This window comes from Centruroides sculpturatus, unplaced genomic scaffold, assembly GCF_000671375.1.
Source record: "Centruroides sculpturatus isolate CEXI.00-Female unplaced genomic scaffold, Cexi_2.0 scaffold90, whole genome shotgun sequence".
Classification (NCBI taxonomy): domain Eukaryota; kingdom Metazoa; phylum Arthropoda; class Arachnida; order Scorpiones; family Buthidae; genus Centruroides; species Centruroides sculpturatus.
Window position 1 is genome coordinate 243,076 of NW_019384353.1, and position 18,608 is coordinate 261,683.

The 18,608-nt window shown below is 32.9% G+C and overlaps 1 protein-coding gene across 3 annotated transcripts in view; it reads right to left on the minus strand.

The window, feature by feature from the left end:
• Positions 1 to 403: 403 nt before the first annotated feature.
• LOC111638793 (hepatocyte growth factor-regulated tyrosine kinase substrate-like) overlaps positions 404 to 18,608 on the minus strand; it is a 90,779-nt gene continuing 72,574 nt past the window's right edge. For all 3 annotated transcript variants that reach the window (XM_023384553.1, XM_023384551.1, XM_023384559.1), the window contains 6 exons: positions 14,344 to 14,409; positions 4,623 to 4,808; positions 2,605 to 2,812; positions 2,351 to 2,523; positions 1,238 to 1,574; positions 404 to 1,007 (listed from right to left, as the gene is read on the minus strand). In XM_023384553.1, the coding sequence (XP_023240321.1) occupies positions 658 to 1,007; positions 1,238 to 1,574; positions 2,351 to 2,523; positions 2,605 to 2,812; positions 4,623 to 4,808; positions 14,344 to 14,409 (1,320 nt within the window). In that variant the 3' untranslated portion in view covers positions 404 to 657. The remainder of the gene's footprint in view (positions 1,008 to 1,237; positions 1,575 to 2,350; positions 2,524 to 2,604; positions 2,813 to 4,622; positions 4,809 to 14,343; positions 14,410 to 18,608) is intronic.

Genomic DNA, 18,608 nt, shown 5'->3' on the forward strand with positions numbered 1-18,608 from the left:
ATTTTAATTTTCTTATTTACAATTTTTACATAATGAAACACATTGTTAAGTAATAAAAAAAAATTGAAAATTGGTTTTCTTTCTGTGGAAGTTTCTTTAAAATTATCCCTTAAAACAAGTAAGCTTTACAGCTAACTTTAAAAGAAACATGAATTATTAATTTGTGATTTCTCAAACTATCACAAGTGTAAATAGGATATTGTAACTTCTTCCACGACTTCTAGCTATCTAAATGTTCTCCAAATATTCACACACTCACACAATACAATTATTCGAAAATTTTACCATTGTGCACTATCTTTAAAAGTAAATAAAATGTTATACATGTTGAACAGGATTTAACTTTTATAACATAAGTGATTATTATTTTATCACAAGAATAATATTAATTTTAAGGATTATGATAAAAAGATATTTACAATTATTTTAAAGATATGAAAAAGTTTTCCATTTATTGATTATAATTATAAATCAAGGTTAAATAGCATAAAATCAGATTAAAGCAATAATATACATGTATATATTTTGTCTAAAGGCTACTTTCTTTGATATTAAAAGGATTATAGAAATTCAGAAATTTACAAATACCATTAGAATATATATTTCAAATTTTGTGAGAACTAAATGTAAAAATTAAATTTGACTAAGGACGACAAATTAGTCGAACGAGATTAGTGCACCCTCTGACGAATTTTGGGAATCCGCAGAAGGTTGAGGGGGTTGAGATGGAGGAGGCTGCTGTTCCGATCTGCTAGGAGGGGACATGGGCGGATTGGTTGGAGAGACAATCTGGTGCCCGGGCATTGCATTTGGTCCTGGCTGAGTCACCTGCTGGGGCAGAATTGCCCTTGGTGCAGAATCGATTGGACCCCGGGGTGGATTCATGACTCCTGGGGGAACGGACGGAATCGGACCGGGACCTGGAGGAGCGGCAGCAGTGGTTGCAGTTCCTGGAACAGGAGGATACTGACCCATTTGAGGAAATTGAGGATGACCACTTGGAATACCTGTATAAATAAATTTGATTATAAAATTAAAAATATAATAATAAAGTGGCTGCAATTATTTTTGAAAATACTGTCTTGTTTATAAAATCGTACTGCCGTTTTATGTTACCAGCATAGAGGTATGAAGGAGTACATGTCGAGAGTTTTTAAGAAATTAAATTTATCATATTGCTCATACTATTAAATAGTTCAAGGAAATTCCAGGGTTAAAAAATGTATTATTTCAATACCTTGCATGTTAAAAGGTTGAGGTTGAAATTTTGCTTGGTTAGATGGAACCATAGCAGGATTTGATGGACCAAATGATCCAGGAACAAATGGAGGGTGTGCAGGAGAATTGCCACCGGCAGTCCCTGGAGGTGGCATTCGATAGTTGACATTAGATGGAGGTGGCACATAAGATGGCTGCGGAGGTGGTGGAGGACCAGAATACACAACAGGTGGAAGTTTGGTTCCCTGCTGCATGACCTGGTACTGCTGTTTTTGTTGTTCTTGCCTTAACTGCATTTCACGTTCTTGTTCTTGCATTCGTTGTAGAGCTAACTGTCTTTGATATTGCAAATATTCCTTTAAAAGAAAAGCATTTTTTTAGTAATTGCAATAGCATTTTTTTAGTAGTTATAAGAACTGATTTCTAGTCTAAAATTAAGCTAATTTAAAAAAATTTTAAAAGTGTGACTCATTTAAATTCTAAATAAATAATAATTGACAAAGGATTTCAAAATTATGATAATTATATTGAATCTTTGACAATAGTAGCTAAATGCTCAAAAAATCTTACAATATATGCCAAATTTCTATGGCAAAAATTCATTTTCATTATTCCAAGAAAACATTAGACTTAAATATATAAATTAACTTTTAGGGCTAGGGTTTATAAGCAATTAAATAATTTATTATTATTCCTAATACTTAGATGAACAAAAGAACACTTTCCCTAATTTTACAAATTATTAATTTTTAAATAATATGTCAATTATAGCATAAATCATAATTCCTAATACAAAAATAAATTTATACTAGTTATTTTTCCTTTACATAAATATCCAAATTTCGTAGTTCTCTTTGTAAACTGAAAATATTGCAATTGAGTACTCATTAATTTTGAAAGTTTTAACATTGTTAATGCTTTTATGCAATGAAACAAAAACATTTTAAAATACATCTGTGATTTCTTATTTTTGAGTTGAAAAAAACTGAAAAGTTAAAGCTTTACAAAAATGCATATCAAAGCTTCATAAAAATATTTTAAAAAGTTAAATTTTTTGCATACTACATTCTTTAAGAATTTATAAATTCCTCACAAGTTATTTTACTATAGTTATCAATGTTGATTTACAGACCTGTTTCTTTTTTCGCATAATTTCTAATTTATGAGCCATTTGTATTTGACGTTGTCTTTCTGCTTCTTCGGCTTCTCTTCTGCGATGTTCTCTATGTTCTTCTCTAAGGGAATCTAAAGCTGCCCTTGCGTCACGAATCTGAGCCAATTTATCTTGAAGACCTTCATATTGTACTAAAGGAATAATTTAAATTCAGCTTTTTTAATGCAATAATAAATAAATATATATACTCAAATACACTTTAATTCCCTTACCTCTTAAATCATCTTGTTCTTGTATATACTTTAGAAGTTGGGAATGCATATTAGTAATATTCATAAATAAAGATTGAACATAGGTATCATTTGCTAGCGGTCGGCCTCTACTTGAATTGCTTTTCATGCGATTGACAAATATTTCTAATGTGCTCCGAAGATTGAACAGAAATTCTTGCATTTTATCCATTTCACCATTTTGAAATTTCTGAAAATGATAAAATAAAAATCTTAATGCAAAATATATGAATATTTCTAAACACTGTTCTAAATTTTCTAATCTGTTTATAAGCTTAGTGAATTCTAAATACAGTGGAATCTCAGTATAGGACCTTAATCATTTCCTGATGTTTGGACTTAACGAATAGGACATATACTAAACCAACCTTTCCCATAAGAAGTAATGTAAAACTGATTAATCCGTTCTCATGTAAAAAAAATGGCTGGCTTTAAACACCTCACTTTCATGGCTAGTTCCTGCTTGATTTTTCATGAATCAGCATGCATCTTTTTAGCTTTCTCGCAAATAATTGCTTCTGATATGCTGTCGCCAGCACACTGTTTTTCAGTTATCCAAAGCAAAAGCAATTTCTCAACACGATCTAATGTCTTCGATCTCTGTTTAGAAATTGATTTAACCCCTTTCGCAATGTTAGCAGATTTAATAATGTCTTTATTTTTCACGATTGTTGATATCGTCATTCTCGGAATACGGTATGCAACAGTTAAAATCTCAAACACACATGCCATCTTCGTATTTCTTAACAATCTCTTTTTTCAGTTCCATTGTGATTCTAGTCATTTTTTTAGTTTTCTGTTGCTTTTCATTATTCATGATTAATAAAAAATAATAAAATTTTACTTACAAATTAAAATCAAAAGAAATTTAACAAAGTTATAAACCGTGGCACTGTGAATGCCTAGTATGGTCTAGTAAACCAATAGTGCTACTTGTTCATAGATGGCGCGTATAATTGAATTAAGTCGTATATCAAGCAAAATTTGTTTTGTCCAAACACGACATATTGTAAAGCAAACAAAGCATTTCATATACAACTGTATATGAAATGGCCAGTAGCAATATAGTTTTATTTATGAAATATTAATACATATACTTGCAAATAGATCTACTCAATATTGATTCATAACACTATGCTCTTAATTAGTCTGTTACAAAAGTATAGGAACACCATAAATTTTGTTTTTCAAAATTTATTTTGGAATTATTACTGGAAATATTATTAATTATTTTTTATCATTACTTTAATTATTTTATCAGGTTTTTTTACATTTCATAAAGCAGCATAAATTTTCACAAATATTCATTTTTTGATGTGTTATAAAAGTATATATATATACCAATTAAAATTATCATGATTAGGGTGAGATGTCATCATTTTTAACTGTCATGGTGGCTTTTCAAGAATGTTCTATTGAATTTTATATAAACATTTTCAACAATATCTCATGGAACTGTACTTCAGGAGCTAGAAATACGTAAAATTTATTATTTGAGTGGTTCAGGCAAGTCTTGAGGCAAATTGCTGTTGCTGTAAATAGATCTAAGAATGCTATTGAACTGTTTTACAACAAGGTAAAAATTATGGACCAAAAAAAGTCATAACAGCCTAAATGTTTAACATGCAGGAATTGAGACAAGTTTTGAAACTAATAAAAATAAATTTTATTAGTTATAAGCTTATTTTTTAAAAAACAGTTTTTCTTTTATTTTATGAAAGATCTGCAAATGCTTGCCAATTACTCAATACCCACACTTTTCCCCATAGGAGCTAAATTTTCTACGATTGAAAAATTTCTCCCCATGTGACAACCTTGGAATGCACATGTACACTACATTTTACCTAGTACATTACAAAAACCAAAAAATAAAATGAAAAGCATAAAAATGTGATACAACAGACTGAAAATGCAATACAGTGTGTTATCACAATTATCCAATCACAACTGAAATACTATTTTAAAAATTATTCTCCTCAATTTTATTTCCTTTTTCTTACCTCTGTTAATTTCTTGGGTGCTTGACTTGTTACAACTGTTGAAGGAGCACTAGGTACAGGACTTGTTCGAGTATGAGGAAGACCTTCTTGCTGTTTCTTTTCCCAGAAAGAACGGTTCAAATAATGAGCCAATTCAGATTCTGCAGCATTATTTGAAGACTCCTTAAGAGACTCATTACTAGTTTCCTAGTTATACAATTATAATCTGTATTTAGTATATCAGCTTGTTTTCAGTTAATATTTTTACATACACAACATGCATACATATATTTGAATCAATAAAATTAATACAGATCGAGAAACCTTTATCTAAAATGCTTGGAATTGAAAGTGTTTCGGATGTTGAAATATATGTATATTTATATCTGATTTGATTTATATTTGTTTAATTTTACTTCTTTCTGTTATTTATTTAGGGATTTCTATTAATTTTCAGATAAAAAATTTTCACACATCTATGTGAATATGTTTTTTTAAAATTGTCTACTATAGATAAACAATATTCTTTCACATACCTACTGTAGAGATGTGAAGATGTTTTTAAAAGATATTCACATAGTTGTATTAAAGTAATTTTAGATATGCTCACAAAATTGTTAATTGATCTGAAAGAATAGTCTTTGTTTAAATTTTAAATATGCTTTGATAAACTTGTTAAAAATTAGTTGAACTACTAGGAATATAAAAAAAGCACATATCTTGTGTGTGTGTGTGTGTGTGTCTTTACACACACACCTCAAAAGTGAAATCAGAACACCCTGAAGGAATGCACATAGCCACATGTAAATTGCAGGACCAGTATAGGTGACAGAGACATGCAAATGATTAAGTTTGCATTCACATCAGGTCATATGGTCACCATTCTGAAGATCAGCATCCAGCTTGGGCTGTAAGTACTATCAGTGACAGTTTGTGGCAGGCAAATTTTTGAAGAAATGTAGAAAATGCCTCAGAGACAACAGTGAGCTGACTGTCACCAGTTAACAGCTGGAAAATAAGACTGTATCCTAGAACTGTATGACCTTGGCTTGGTTTGTGAAGGTGCATAGTTGTCCTGTGTTGGGTATAATGTGAGTACCTTTCAGCAATGTGTGACACAATGGACACAGAAACATCTGTGAACACACAGAAGATGGAGTCTATTGCACCAGTGCACAACAGAGCGCACAGACCAGCAGATTCACCAAACAGCCCATCAGGACTCATTCATCATGGCATGTGACATCCAAAGCTGCCTGTTGCCATCATAGGGGTGCATCTGTGTCCACCAAACCATTCACAACAGGTTGCCAATGACCACTAGACAGAGCTGCTTGTCTGATGTGATTTTGTCATCATCACAACTGGACCAATGAATAGCATTAGGTATTGTTTATGAATAAATCCTGCTTCTGTCTATGGAGGAATGATGGCTGTGGCATTATCCTAGGGAAGGCTAGTGTCGGCCATTTTCACTGAGTGTCACACTGGCCCCATACCCAGTCATCGTGGTTTGGGAAGTCATCATGTTCGATCAATGGACAATTTTAGAAGTTTAAAGTTTATCAGCTGGACAACCAAAAATAATTGTTCAGGATACCTGGCAAAAAAGGGCCTGAAGAGAACATTGAAATGTTCCACAAAGCATTGGGAACATTGAAATGTTCCCAATGCTTTGTGGAATTTTCCACTTGTGGCATGTCATATCAGCACACAAAAAATGTTTGGATTTTGGATCTTTTTTGAATCTTGGATAAAGTATTGTCAATGTGTACTAAAATTACATCTAATTCACATGAAGAAATGTTCATTTCATCTAATTTGCAAAACACATTTTTCAAATAAAAATAAATAATTATACACAATATAATGTGACATTCTGAGGAGGGGTATTTAAGTAATTAAATTAACTAGTTAAAATGGAAGAGAAGGGAAACCCCACCCCCTAGTCTCCATGTTGATCTCTAGACCAATAGAGAATGGCAGTCGAATATTGCTACAAGTCACTGATTGTTACAATGTTTGGACTGATGTTATAAACTTAGTCGAAACTGTCAAGTGAATAAAATTATGAGGTAAGGAGTCATAACACCATCGGTTGACTTGTTGATATTTACCCAACAGTCCGATTCATGATGTCCCATGTCGGCCGGACCCAAGTAATAAATCAAGAATTACATGATAATTCTCCTGCACTAAAAATGTATCACACCCGATCATCAGGGCAGACATATGCCAAAGCTAGAGATCATCTCAGCTCATCTCTCCATGATCAGTCAGACACCTACAACAGACATATTTCGATGACCCATGCACAACATTCCACCCACCAATACCTACATCGTCAATTTCATCTCCTCCTGACCCCCCCAGTCTTAGATCGCCAACCGTCCAGCTGACATCGCATAGAAGAATCTAAGAGCTATGAGGTGTCATCACGAGGTATTTTACTTAAAAAGTTTATAAACTCTCTCTCTCTCTCTCTCAGTGAAGAAGTAGATTAGACAGGAATGCGTCTCGCAAGTGACCTACAAATTAAGCCAGTTGCACCATATATGTTACCCTCCTTATTTGATCAGGTATTATGTAGTTCTTTGTATACTCTAGGAATTAGATATAAATGTGTAAGGAACTAAGTCCGAGCTTTATTTTTATTTTACTTTTATTTTGCTTTTATTATATTTTTGTTTGGGGCTTATGTTTAGTTAGGACGAAGGTTTCCTCACCCATCACCCCAGAACGGTCAAAACGAGAAGATAAGGGATTAACCAACTCACCGACAACGAAACGACAGCTCCATAGCTAGAATTCACACTCACATGCACGCCCGAGCGGCAGAATTGTAAGTCCGCACTGAAGGGGGGACACCCCAATAGACTTTCTAGGAACTTATGTAACCTTAAACTAAACATCCCGATAATTGTTAAAGAAATGTTGTAAAAGGTTAACAAAGTATTGTCGAGAAATAAGCTACCAGATAACGAAGAGAAAACAAGAATGTTACGCGTAGATATGTAAATGAGGGGAGTGTCTCAAGTAGAACTGTGACGTCACCTCAGACTATAAGTACAGTAACTCAAGTGAAGACAGACGAGGTGAGCTCCTGAACCGAAAGCGTTGGTCTGCTGGTAGCAGTGAACAAGGTGTCGAATAGGAAATCCTAGTAGGAAATTGAAGGTTCGATTTTGACGATAGGAAAAGAGGAAAATCTTGAGTGGAGGAAAAAGGTTCCGAGTATCAATTGAGGTGACAGTTAGGATCAATAGTTATAAGAGAATTTGTAACTAAGTTAAGATTGAATTTTGTTTTGTCGGAATTCCAAGGGGAATAGTTTCTAAGTTAGAATAAGACTTAAGTTTGTCAGGTTGATTGTGATTTGATTTTTTATTTAATAAATTTGTTGTTTGTTTTATAAAACTTGTACATAGTGTTTGTTAGACTTGATTAAACATTTATTATTGAGAGATTTTTTTGTGACTAACTTTGTCCTTACTTTATTTCGGTGCACGCGAAAAGTCCAGGCCTGGCAACTAACAAACGCGAACCCGCGTAAAGTACCCGTTAGGTCCCAGCTCTTTAAGAAAAAATTCGTTGTAGAGCAAAACACTAAATATAGTACTTTACAAATGTTTGTTGTGTATGTGTTAAATAACCTGGTTACCCATCTTCCTTGAATAACAGTCACCTATCGATTCACTCATCGACCTCCCATTCAACAAACGAATCAACTCTCCAACTCAACAGTTGTTTATGTTTCACAAGTTAGGACGTGACCTTTAATGCCTTAAGTTCTTCGCCCGAGTTAACTCAGGCAGGTTACATAGCCTTACATAAAACTCGGTCCTTTCGGCCCCCAAAAACATTTTTGTTTTTTTTGAATTTTTGGAATGTTTTTTAAGTCTCCAAATTTTTTCAAAAACTTTTACCCATGCAAAAAAATTTTATCGTGATTTTAATTAGCCTTTGATAAGGCTCAATTAAGGCTTAATTGTTTTTTAATGGGATTTTTTATCAAAATTAATTAATCGTTCTAAAGTTGTAGTGCACGGATTTTCCTTCGGTAAAGTTATTTAAAGCTAGTTTCTGATGTCAAAAACCACCTCCAATAGTTAAATTTTTTTAATTAATAGATTTTATTATATACACGTTTAAGTCCGGGGGGGTCGGAAATCGCAATTAAAATTTGAATTTTTTTAAAATATTTAAAAATATACGGCCAGCTACAACTCACCCTACTACAAACCCTTTGCCTCCCGAGACTTCTATGAGAATTTCCCGGGAAATCGGACTTCAGCTGTGTTTAAGGTCATCCAGCTGTGTAAACAATGACTCATCGGCATCAAATTTCGCAGAAAGGCAAGACAAAGGAAAATAAAGTTTGAAGCTTTTTTTTCAAAATTAATGCATTTCTTTCATTTTTTTCAGTTTTAAGTATTTTTTATGTTTAATTACATTAATATCAAAAATTGCTGGGAACTTAAGGGGTTAATCGCTTTAGTTCCCAGCAATTTTTGATATTAATGTAATTAAACATAAAAAATACTTAAAACTGAAAAAAAATGAAAGAAATGCGTTAATTTTGAAGAAAAAGCTTCAAACTTTATTTTCCTTTGTCTCGCCTTTCTGGGAAATCTGATGCCGATGAGTCATTGTGTTTACAGCTGGATGACCTTGAGAACAGCTGGTGTTGGATTTCCCGGGGCATTCTCATAGAAGTCTCGGGAGGTGAAGGGTTTAAAGTAGGGTGAATACAAGCTGGCCATATATTTTTAAAAAAATACCGTTTTTTATTGCAATTTCTGACCCACCCCGACTTAATAAAACGTATATATAATAGAATATATTAATTTAAAAAATTAAAAAACTATCGGAAGTCGTTTTTGACATCAGAAACTAGCTTTAAATAACTTTACCGAAGTAAAATCCATGCACTAGAACTTTAGAACAATGAATGAAATTTGATAAAAAAATCCCATTAAAAAACAATTAAGCATTAATCATGCATAATTAAAGGTAGATTAAAATTGCGATAATTTTTTTTTGCACGGGAAAAATTTTTGAAAAAATTTGGAGGAAAAAAATTTCGGAGGGGACCCAAACGCCTGAATTTTATGTAACGCTATGTAACGCTATGTAACCTGCCCGAGTTAACTCGGGCGAGGAACTAAAGGGGTTTATCTTAACTGGTGTCAAATTCCTGACATTGGGCAGATCTTATAATCCCACCGACCACAAGCCCTCCTGTTTAAACTAGCCATCCTATGACAAAGTGAGCGAGTTCTGCTAACTCATTACCGGTAAGAGGGGTCAAAATTAACTCTCTACCCCTGGTTTCTCACATATTGGTGTCAGGAGTGGGATAGAAGCCCCCTTTCAGGAATTCTTTCGATAAGTGTCCAACCTAGACAGGTTTTTATCCAGCATAAATAAGTTTTTGAATTTTAAGATAAGTCATCCACTTTCCTCGCTGCCTTGCTATTTACAAGCATAATTAGATTTAAGCTAATTAGTTTAATACCTAACCATAATGGAGGAGAACGCCGGAGCAACATTAGGTTGTGGCTTAGTCCCTTTGCTCCCTTCCTTTTCTGGCAAGCTGGATGGCCCAAGCATCACAGACTTCTTTGAATCCCTAACAGATGTGGCAAAGGTAGCAGCATGGACTAAGCCGTAGATACTACACAGATACTAGCCGTAGCCAAGTTAAAACTAACACGAATCGCCTGATAATTTGTCAAAAAGGACAGAAAAATAAAGCATATCGACAACTATGACGTCTTTAAGAAACTAATGGTAGAGAGATTTGTGCAAAATCCATACTTTCTTAGACTACAATGATTATATGCCTGTGTCCAAAGAAGGGACAAGGATGTACAAACGTATGCGGCGCGATTACAGCTCCTGGCAATGGAGACAGAGATTGAGCAGGTAGGAGCTACTGTGGCTGAAGTAGCCATAATTCAACAGGTTCGGGACCCTGAGTTAGACAAAAGATTAAATATTAAATATCCAATTTTTGAACGGAATAGATTTAAAAATCAGACAGAGTGATGTCGTGAGAGCCAGCGACATTTGATGATGTGCTTAAGATGGAACTATAGTCAAGAGCAATGATCAAAAGACATTTTCTTTTATTCATTCATAGACTGATGCATTTTAGTTTTTATAATGAGAAAAGTTCCAAAATTTTGCAAAAATTGTCAATGTTTTATGTTGCAAGATAATAAAATAATCATAGTTAAAAAATAATAATAGTATTGAGTATTAATACTTTTGTGGATTATTATTTTTTCAGAAGGAAAAATTGTCAAAACAATAACAAACTTATGGCAGAGAGAGAGAGAGAGAGAGTTATCACAGGAATTAATAAGAAAGGATTGAAATGGGTAAACTTTATAAAGTGTATAAACTATCCGCTGCAGCAGATTTATGCAATGCAAAATTAAATTGCAAAAAAAAATCCATTATTTATATAATGAATACTGTAAAAGGTATCTGTTTTTGGTTGCATATTTACTGTCAGAAAATTCCCTTCAAATACAATACTAATGGGCAAAAGGATTAACTAATAGCAGTCTCCATTCTAATAGAAAACTGTTTATTGTGAATATCTCAAAATTGTCATTATGAATTGTCACCTTTGGCAAATTACTAATTCAATTATTTCTAAGCTAAATAACATTTTCAGTTTAATTTGTAAATGTAAATAGGAATACAGTAGAGTGTTGTTTATCTGAAAGTCGGGTATGCAAAAGCATTCCAGTCGGCAAATTTAAATTTTGCTAGTGCTGTGGCATTGCAATCTTTGGCTATATCTTGGGCTACTCCAATATTCTTTTTGTTGGTGTGTGTGTGTTTTAGCTGGCAGCACTGGCACTTTTGTGTGGTGTTTTTCTGAAGACTGTGTGTTGTGCGNTCGCGATTTTAATTAGCCTTTGATAAGGCTCAATTAAGGCTTAATTGTTTTTTAATGGGATTTTTTATCAAAATTAATTAATCGTTCTAAAGTTGTAGTGCACGGATTTTCCTTCGGTAAAGTTATTTAAAGCTAGTTTCTGATGTCAAAAACCACCTCCAATAGTTAAATTTTTTTAATTAATAGATTTTATTATATACACGTTTAAGTCCGGGGGGGTCGGAAATCGCAATTAAAATTTGAATTTTTTTAAAATATTTATTATTCTAACTTCAATTCAAAAATTGAAATTACTTCATTTTGTAAAGTCTTGTATATTTTAAAGTCCTTAATCGCAATTAAAATTTGAATTTTTTTAAAATATTTAAAAATATACGGCCAGCTACAACTCACCCTACTACAAACCCTTTGCCTCCCGAGACTTCTATGAGAATTTCCCGGGAAATCGGACTTCAGCTGTGTTTAAGGTCATCCAGCTGTGTAAACAATGACTCATCGGNATGCACAAGTGTATGTAATGTGATATGAAATAAACGCTATGTAACCTGCCCGAGTTAACTCGGGCGAGGAACTAAAGGGGTTTATCTTAACTGGTGTCAAATTCCTGACATTGGGCAGATCTTATAATCCCACCGACCACAAGCCCTCCTGTTTAAACTAGCCATCCTATGACAAAGTGAGCGAGTTCTGCTAACTCATTACCGGTAAGAGGGGTCAAAATTAACTCTCTACCCCTGGTTTCTCACATATTGGTGTCAGGAGTGGGATAGAAGCCCCCTTTCAGGAATTCTTTCGATAAGTGTCCAACCTAGACAGGTTTTTATCCAGCATAAATAAGTTTTTGAATTTTAAGATAAGTCATCCACTTTCCTCGCTGCCTTGCTATTTACAAGCATAATTAGATTTAAGCTAATTAGTTTAATACCTAACCATAATGGAGGAGAACGCCAGAGCAACATTAGGTTGTGGCTTAGTCCCTTTGCTCCCTTCCTTTTCTGGCAAGCTGGATGGCCCAAGCATCACAGACTTCTTTGAATCCCTAACAGATGTGGCAAAGGTAGCAGCATGGACTAAGCCGTAGATACTACACAGATACTAGCCGTAGCCAAGTTAAAACTAACACGAATCGCCTGATAATTTGTCAAAAAGGACAGAAAAATAAAGCATATCGACAACTATGACGTCTTTAAGAAACTAATGGTAGAGAGATTTGTGCAAAATCCATACTTTCTTAGACTACAATGATTATATGCCTGTGTCCAAAGAAGGGACAAGGATGTACAAACGTATGCGGCGCGATTACAGCTCCTGGCAATGGAGACAGAGATTGAGCAGGTAGGAGCTACTGTGGCTGAAGTAGCCATAATTCAACAGGTTCGGGACCCTGAGTTAGACAAAAGATTAAATATTAAATATCCAATTTTTGAACGGAATAGATTTAAAAATCAGACAGAGTGATGTCGTGAGAGCCAGCGACATTTGATGATGTGCTTAAGATGGAACTATAGTCAAGAGCAATGATCAAAAGACATTTTCTTTTATTCATTCATAGACTGATGCATTTTAGTTTTTATAATGAGAAAAGTTCCAAAATTTTGCAAAAATTGTCAATGTTTTATGTTGCAAGATAATAAAATAATCATAGTTAAAAAATAATAATAGTATTGAGTATTAATACTTTTGTGGATTATTATTTTTTCAGAAGGAAAAATTGTCAAAACAATAACAAACTTATGGCAGAGAGAGAGAGAGAGTTATCACAGGAATTAATAAGAAAGGATTGAAATGGGTAAACTTTATAAAGTGTATAAACTATCCGCTGCAGCAGATTTATGCATTGCAAAATTAAATTGCAAAAAAAAATCCATTATTTATATAATGAATACTGTAAAAGGTATCTGTTTTTGGTTGCATATTTACTGTCAGAAAATTCCCTTCAAATACAATACTAATGGGCAAAAGGATTAACTAATAGCAGTCTCCATTCTAATAGAAAACTGTTTATTGTGAATATCTCAAAATTGTCATTATGAATTGTCACCTTTGGCAAATTACTAATTCAATTATTTCTAAGCTAAATAACATTTTCAGTTTAATTTGTAAATGTAAATAGGAATACAGTAGAGTGTTGTTTATCTGAAAGTCGGGTATGCAAAAGCATTCCAGTCGGCAAATTTAAATTTTGCTAGTGCTGTGGCATTGCAATCTTTGGCTATATCTTGGGCTACTCCAATATTCTTTTTGTTGGTGTGTGTGTGTTTTAGCTGGCAGCACTGGCACTTTTGTGTGGTGTTTTTCTGAAGACTGTGTCGTGCTGAATTGAACATTTTTGATAATAAAATAAATTACAGTTTAGAAGTTAATCGTTTTTATATTTTTCAATATATTTATTTTGCTTGTAAAAAATAAAGAAATAATTTTTAACGATACAATAGCCACGATTATTATTTTAAAAAGTTTATGTTAGGCTTAACATCGATGAAAATTCAACGCAAAGCGACATGCAATAGAGAAAAATTTCAACATGGATTAGGTTAATATATTTTTTTGTATATAATTGGTTAACCAAAAAATAAGTTAGCTGAACAACCTGTCCCCAACTGATCTGGATAAATGACGCTCTACTGTACTTGTAAACAAAGATCACAAAACTGGTAAACAATTTTTCATTTATATAATAAGTTATTAAAACTTGGAAATTTTAACACTGAATCTGGAGAGTTTGCAAATTTATTACAATTGCAAATTCTCTAGTTACAACTTAAATTCAATAACAATACTTAAAAAAATTCAGAGTTTAATAATACAAATAAAATGTATATTTACTGTAGTTGCATATATTCCATTTAGTCCAAAATCTTTCTGATTTGAAAGCAGTTTTCCTGTAGTTCTCTGAAAAAAATAATAAAAACTATAAACTACTTAAATATATTATAAATTAAATATGTAATATATAAAAGTAAACATTGTAAATCTTATATCTACTACTAAAAGTAAGAGATTAAAATTATAAAAAAAATTGAACAACATATTAAATGAGCAAATATATTTGTTTTCATGATAACATTAGAAAAAATGATCTTCAATGCACTTATTCATATCAACATACAATTAAAAACTAAAGAAATTTTACATTGTAAATTATGAATGCATGAAGACCTAACAAAAGTTTTTCCAGCCAATATGTCAAGACAAAATTTATTTGTTTTATAAACAAATTGTTCTAACTAAATGCAAACCGATTAACCTTATAAATGAAATTCCAGTATAGTTTAATGCAGATAAAATACAAACATTTTCAATGTACTCCTATCTACATTGAAAATGTTTGTATATAGGAGATCATCTTCAGGCTAATGTGTTCCAAAATGGAATGTGAGGCAAGGGACATTTTAAAATTTTTTGGAAACGTTCAAATACATAAATAATGCACAAGTGTATGTAATGTGATATGAAATAAATTCTAACAAAACAAAATATAAGTATAAATGAGAATTTACAAAAAATTTTTTACGTCTTCTGTCATTGTTGGTATAAAGATTGCCATGCATATGATACTCATTTATAAAGAATTTCAGTTATAAGTTTCATTGATTTGCATTATTCTGACATGCTTTATTTCAGTCTTAAATTATTTAGAACAAATAGTTCAAACACTAACTTTAAAATAAAGAATCATTTAAAGAACAAGGTAATTTTTTTGTTTTGATCATTAACACTTTATAGTTGAATTTATGGAGAAGTCTTACTCAAAACCAGTTTGCCTCTAAAAGACAAAGGATAAATCTCTCTTGTTCAGATTTAAATGTTATTCTATGATGTTGGACAGCTTAGAATCATTCATAGTTGATGTAAGCATGTTTAATGAAAAAAAAATTATCATTTACACCATTGCATGGCATGTATTATTTAATATTTTTATGTTTTGTAAGATGTCTTCATGCAAAGCTATCAATTGATGAAGCTTTACATTTAATAAATGATAATCTCAGATCAGAAATAAATGGTTCTGATGCTGAAATCAAAGAAAACGAATCAAATTTAATCTCTATCAATGAAAACACCATAGTATTATATTAGACTTTTTAAAATTTTTTAAACACTTTTTTTCTTTTTAATGATTATTTGATTGAATTGTTTCAGGTTAATAAAAGTACAAGGAAACAAATCCCAAAATGTTGTGACAAATATTGGTTGTTTTATGATTTTTTAAACCCATCTACACAGGAGTTCACAAGAACTTACCCCAAATGGAAAGTGTTAATTAAGAATTATTATTAACGGAAACAATTTTCTAAAAGAATAACTAAGAAAATTTGTATTTTTATAACAAGTGTAGCTGTATTTATTTAGTCTTAACAAATAGTCTCAGAACTGTCTTTAAACCAGATTCAGAATAACAATATATTAAGCTGATCCAGAAAGTAAGTACCATTTGCGCATATCTCCCACGCATCTGACAGCACAAAGGTGGCGAATGCATAGTTACATCCTTCAACTCCAGAATGAATTATCATAACCATTTGTTTTGATTACATTAATGTTTGAAGTCACTGTTTGTTGGTAATCATGTTTAAAACAATCAATCAGTCCACCAGCTGTGACATAAGAGCAGTTATAAAGTTTTTCAATGTGAGAAATGTTCGACCTTGTGAAATTTATTGTCAGGTAAATTATGGAGAGAATGAGATGAGTGAGGATATGGTGTGAAAGTGGGTTAGGATGTTTGACAAACAAGTTTGTTCCAATAGGCGATTCACGATTTCTGATTTGTCAATGCATTTTCAAAACATTTCACAATCTTTATTACACAAAACTGTGACTGAACATTTGCACTACAAAAAATTGTGCACGCAATGTATACCAAAAACACTAATAGACGTTCAAAAACAAACGCTTGGGAGCAGCCTTGGAGTTTTTGCAGCATTATCCGACAGAAGGAAATGATTTTTTGAAAAGGATTGTCACAGATGAAACATAGATTTGTTACAAGACACCTAAATGAAATGACAGTCACTGGAATGGCGACACACTGGTTTGCTGAAATCCAAGAAAGCAAAGAATCATGAAATCGTGATTCTTCAAGAAAAATCATGTGCACCGTGTTTGGGGACTGTCAAGGAATTTTGTTAATGGACTGGATGGAACAAGGCACAACAATCAATGCTACAGCTTACTGCAAGACATTGAAGTTATGGCACACAACACAGAACAAAAGGCATGGACTACTGAATTCTGGCATTGTGTTCATGCATGACAACACGCAACTGCATACCACACGCATAAGATGATGCTGCTGCTTGATTCATTTTGCTGGGAACAATTCTGTCACCCTCCTTATAGTCTGGACCTAGCTCCATCCGACTTCCATTTGTTTTCTCATCAAGAAATTTCTTGCCAGCCACCTTTTCTTTGCAAGTGATGATGAGATCAAGGTAAATGTCCAGAACTGGTTCAGATCGCAGGTGGCCAAATTCTACAAAGTGGGTATTTTGCAATTAGTGCCAAGATATGACACATACCTTAATTCGCATGGGAAATATGTCAAAAAGTAGTTTAAGATATGTAGATTTTTCTGTAATAAAATACAAATGAAAACAAATTGAAAATCTTTTTTAATACCCAAACAGTACTAACTTTCTGGATGAGCTTAATATTATTATAGTCAAAATTGTAATCTTTGATTAGATTATTATTACGAGAGTCATTCAATAAGTCCTTAGAAAATCCATAGATGGCACTTGTAGCATCGAAAATGGCTTGTTTTTATTAAGCATCATGACTCACTAGATAGCTGTGAAATTCTCAGTCATATCCATCACATGGTTTCATTTTTATTGTCGGTGAAGCAAGAAACTTTTGTTTATTTAGAAAAATGGAAAAAAGCGAGTTTCAAGCAATGATTAAACACTTATATTTAAAAGGCTTAACACCGAAAGAGATCAAAGCTGAGTTGGATGAAGTTCATGGCACATCTGCTCCTGTGTTTGCAACTGTTTACAATTGGGTAAATGAGTTCAAATGTGGCCGTACATCCACAAAAGACGAACATTGTTCGGGATGTCCAGTGGATGTGACTACTCCTGAAATGATTGACAAAATCCATGATATGGTTTTGAGTGATCGACGAATCAAAGTGCGCAAAATAGTTGAGGCCACAGGGTACAGTGTACATCGCAAGGTACAGTGTTTTCAATTTTGCATGAAAAATTGTGTGTGAAAAAATCTCAGCAAGATGGGTGCCGCATTTTCTCTCAGTGGACAATAAACATAATTGTGTGGTCGACTCAGGCTATATTGGCACTTTTTTGTTGCAATCCTGATGAGTTTCTGCATCGATACATAACTGTGGACGAAACATGGATATACTACTACACTCCAGAAACAAAGGGACAGTCAAAACAGTGGGTTTTTGAACGCAAAAGGGCTCTGAAGAAGGTGAACATGGTGAAATTGGCCATAAAGGAGATGGCCACGGTTTTTTGGGATACATGTGGAATCATCTACACCGATCACTTGGAAAAAGGAAAAACAATAACTGGAGAGTATTATGCATCAGTTGAGCGAAGTAATCAAGAAAAATGTCCTCGTTTGAAAAAGAAAAAGATCCCTTCCATCAAGACAATGTACGGGTGCACACCTGTGCAGTTTTGATGGCCAAAATCATGGAATTAAAGTTTGAATTATTACAACATCCACCGTATTCAGCCTCCAGTGACTTTTTTTTATTTCCAAACTTAAAAAAATGGATCGGCAAACAATGGTTTACGTCAAACAAGGAGGTCATTGCCCAAACAGATGCCTATTTTGAGGACCTTCCGAAATCTTATTTTTTAGATGGCTTAAAAACATTGGAGAAATGCTTGGAAAAGTGTATAGAGTTTAAAGGAGATTATGTTGAAAAATAAAAAAATCTACCTAAAATAATTTATTTTTCTATCTTTTTCTAAGGACTTATTGAACGACCCTCGTATTAGCACCTAAACAAAGATTACAAATCTCATATTAACAATAATATGTTATATTTATATCACACATCTATGTTAAATGACCACTGTTGTTAAAAATATAATGGGTTGAACAGAAAGTTT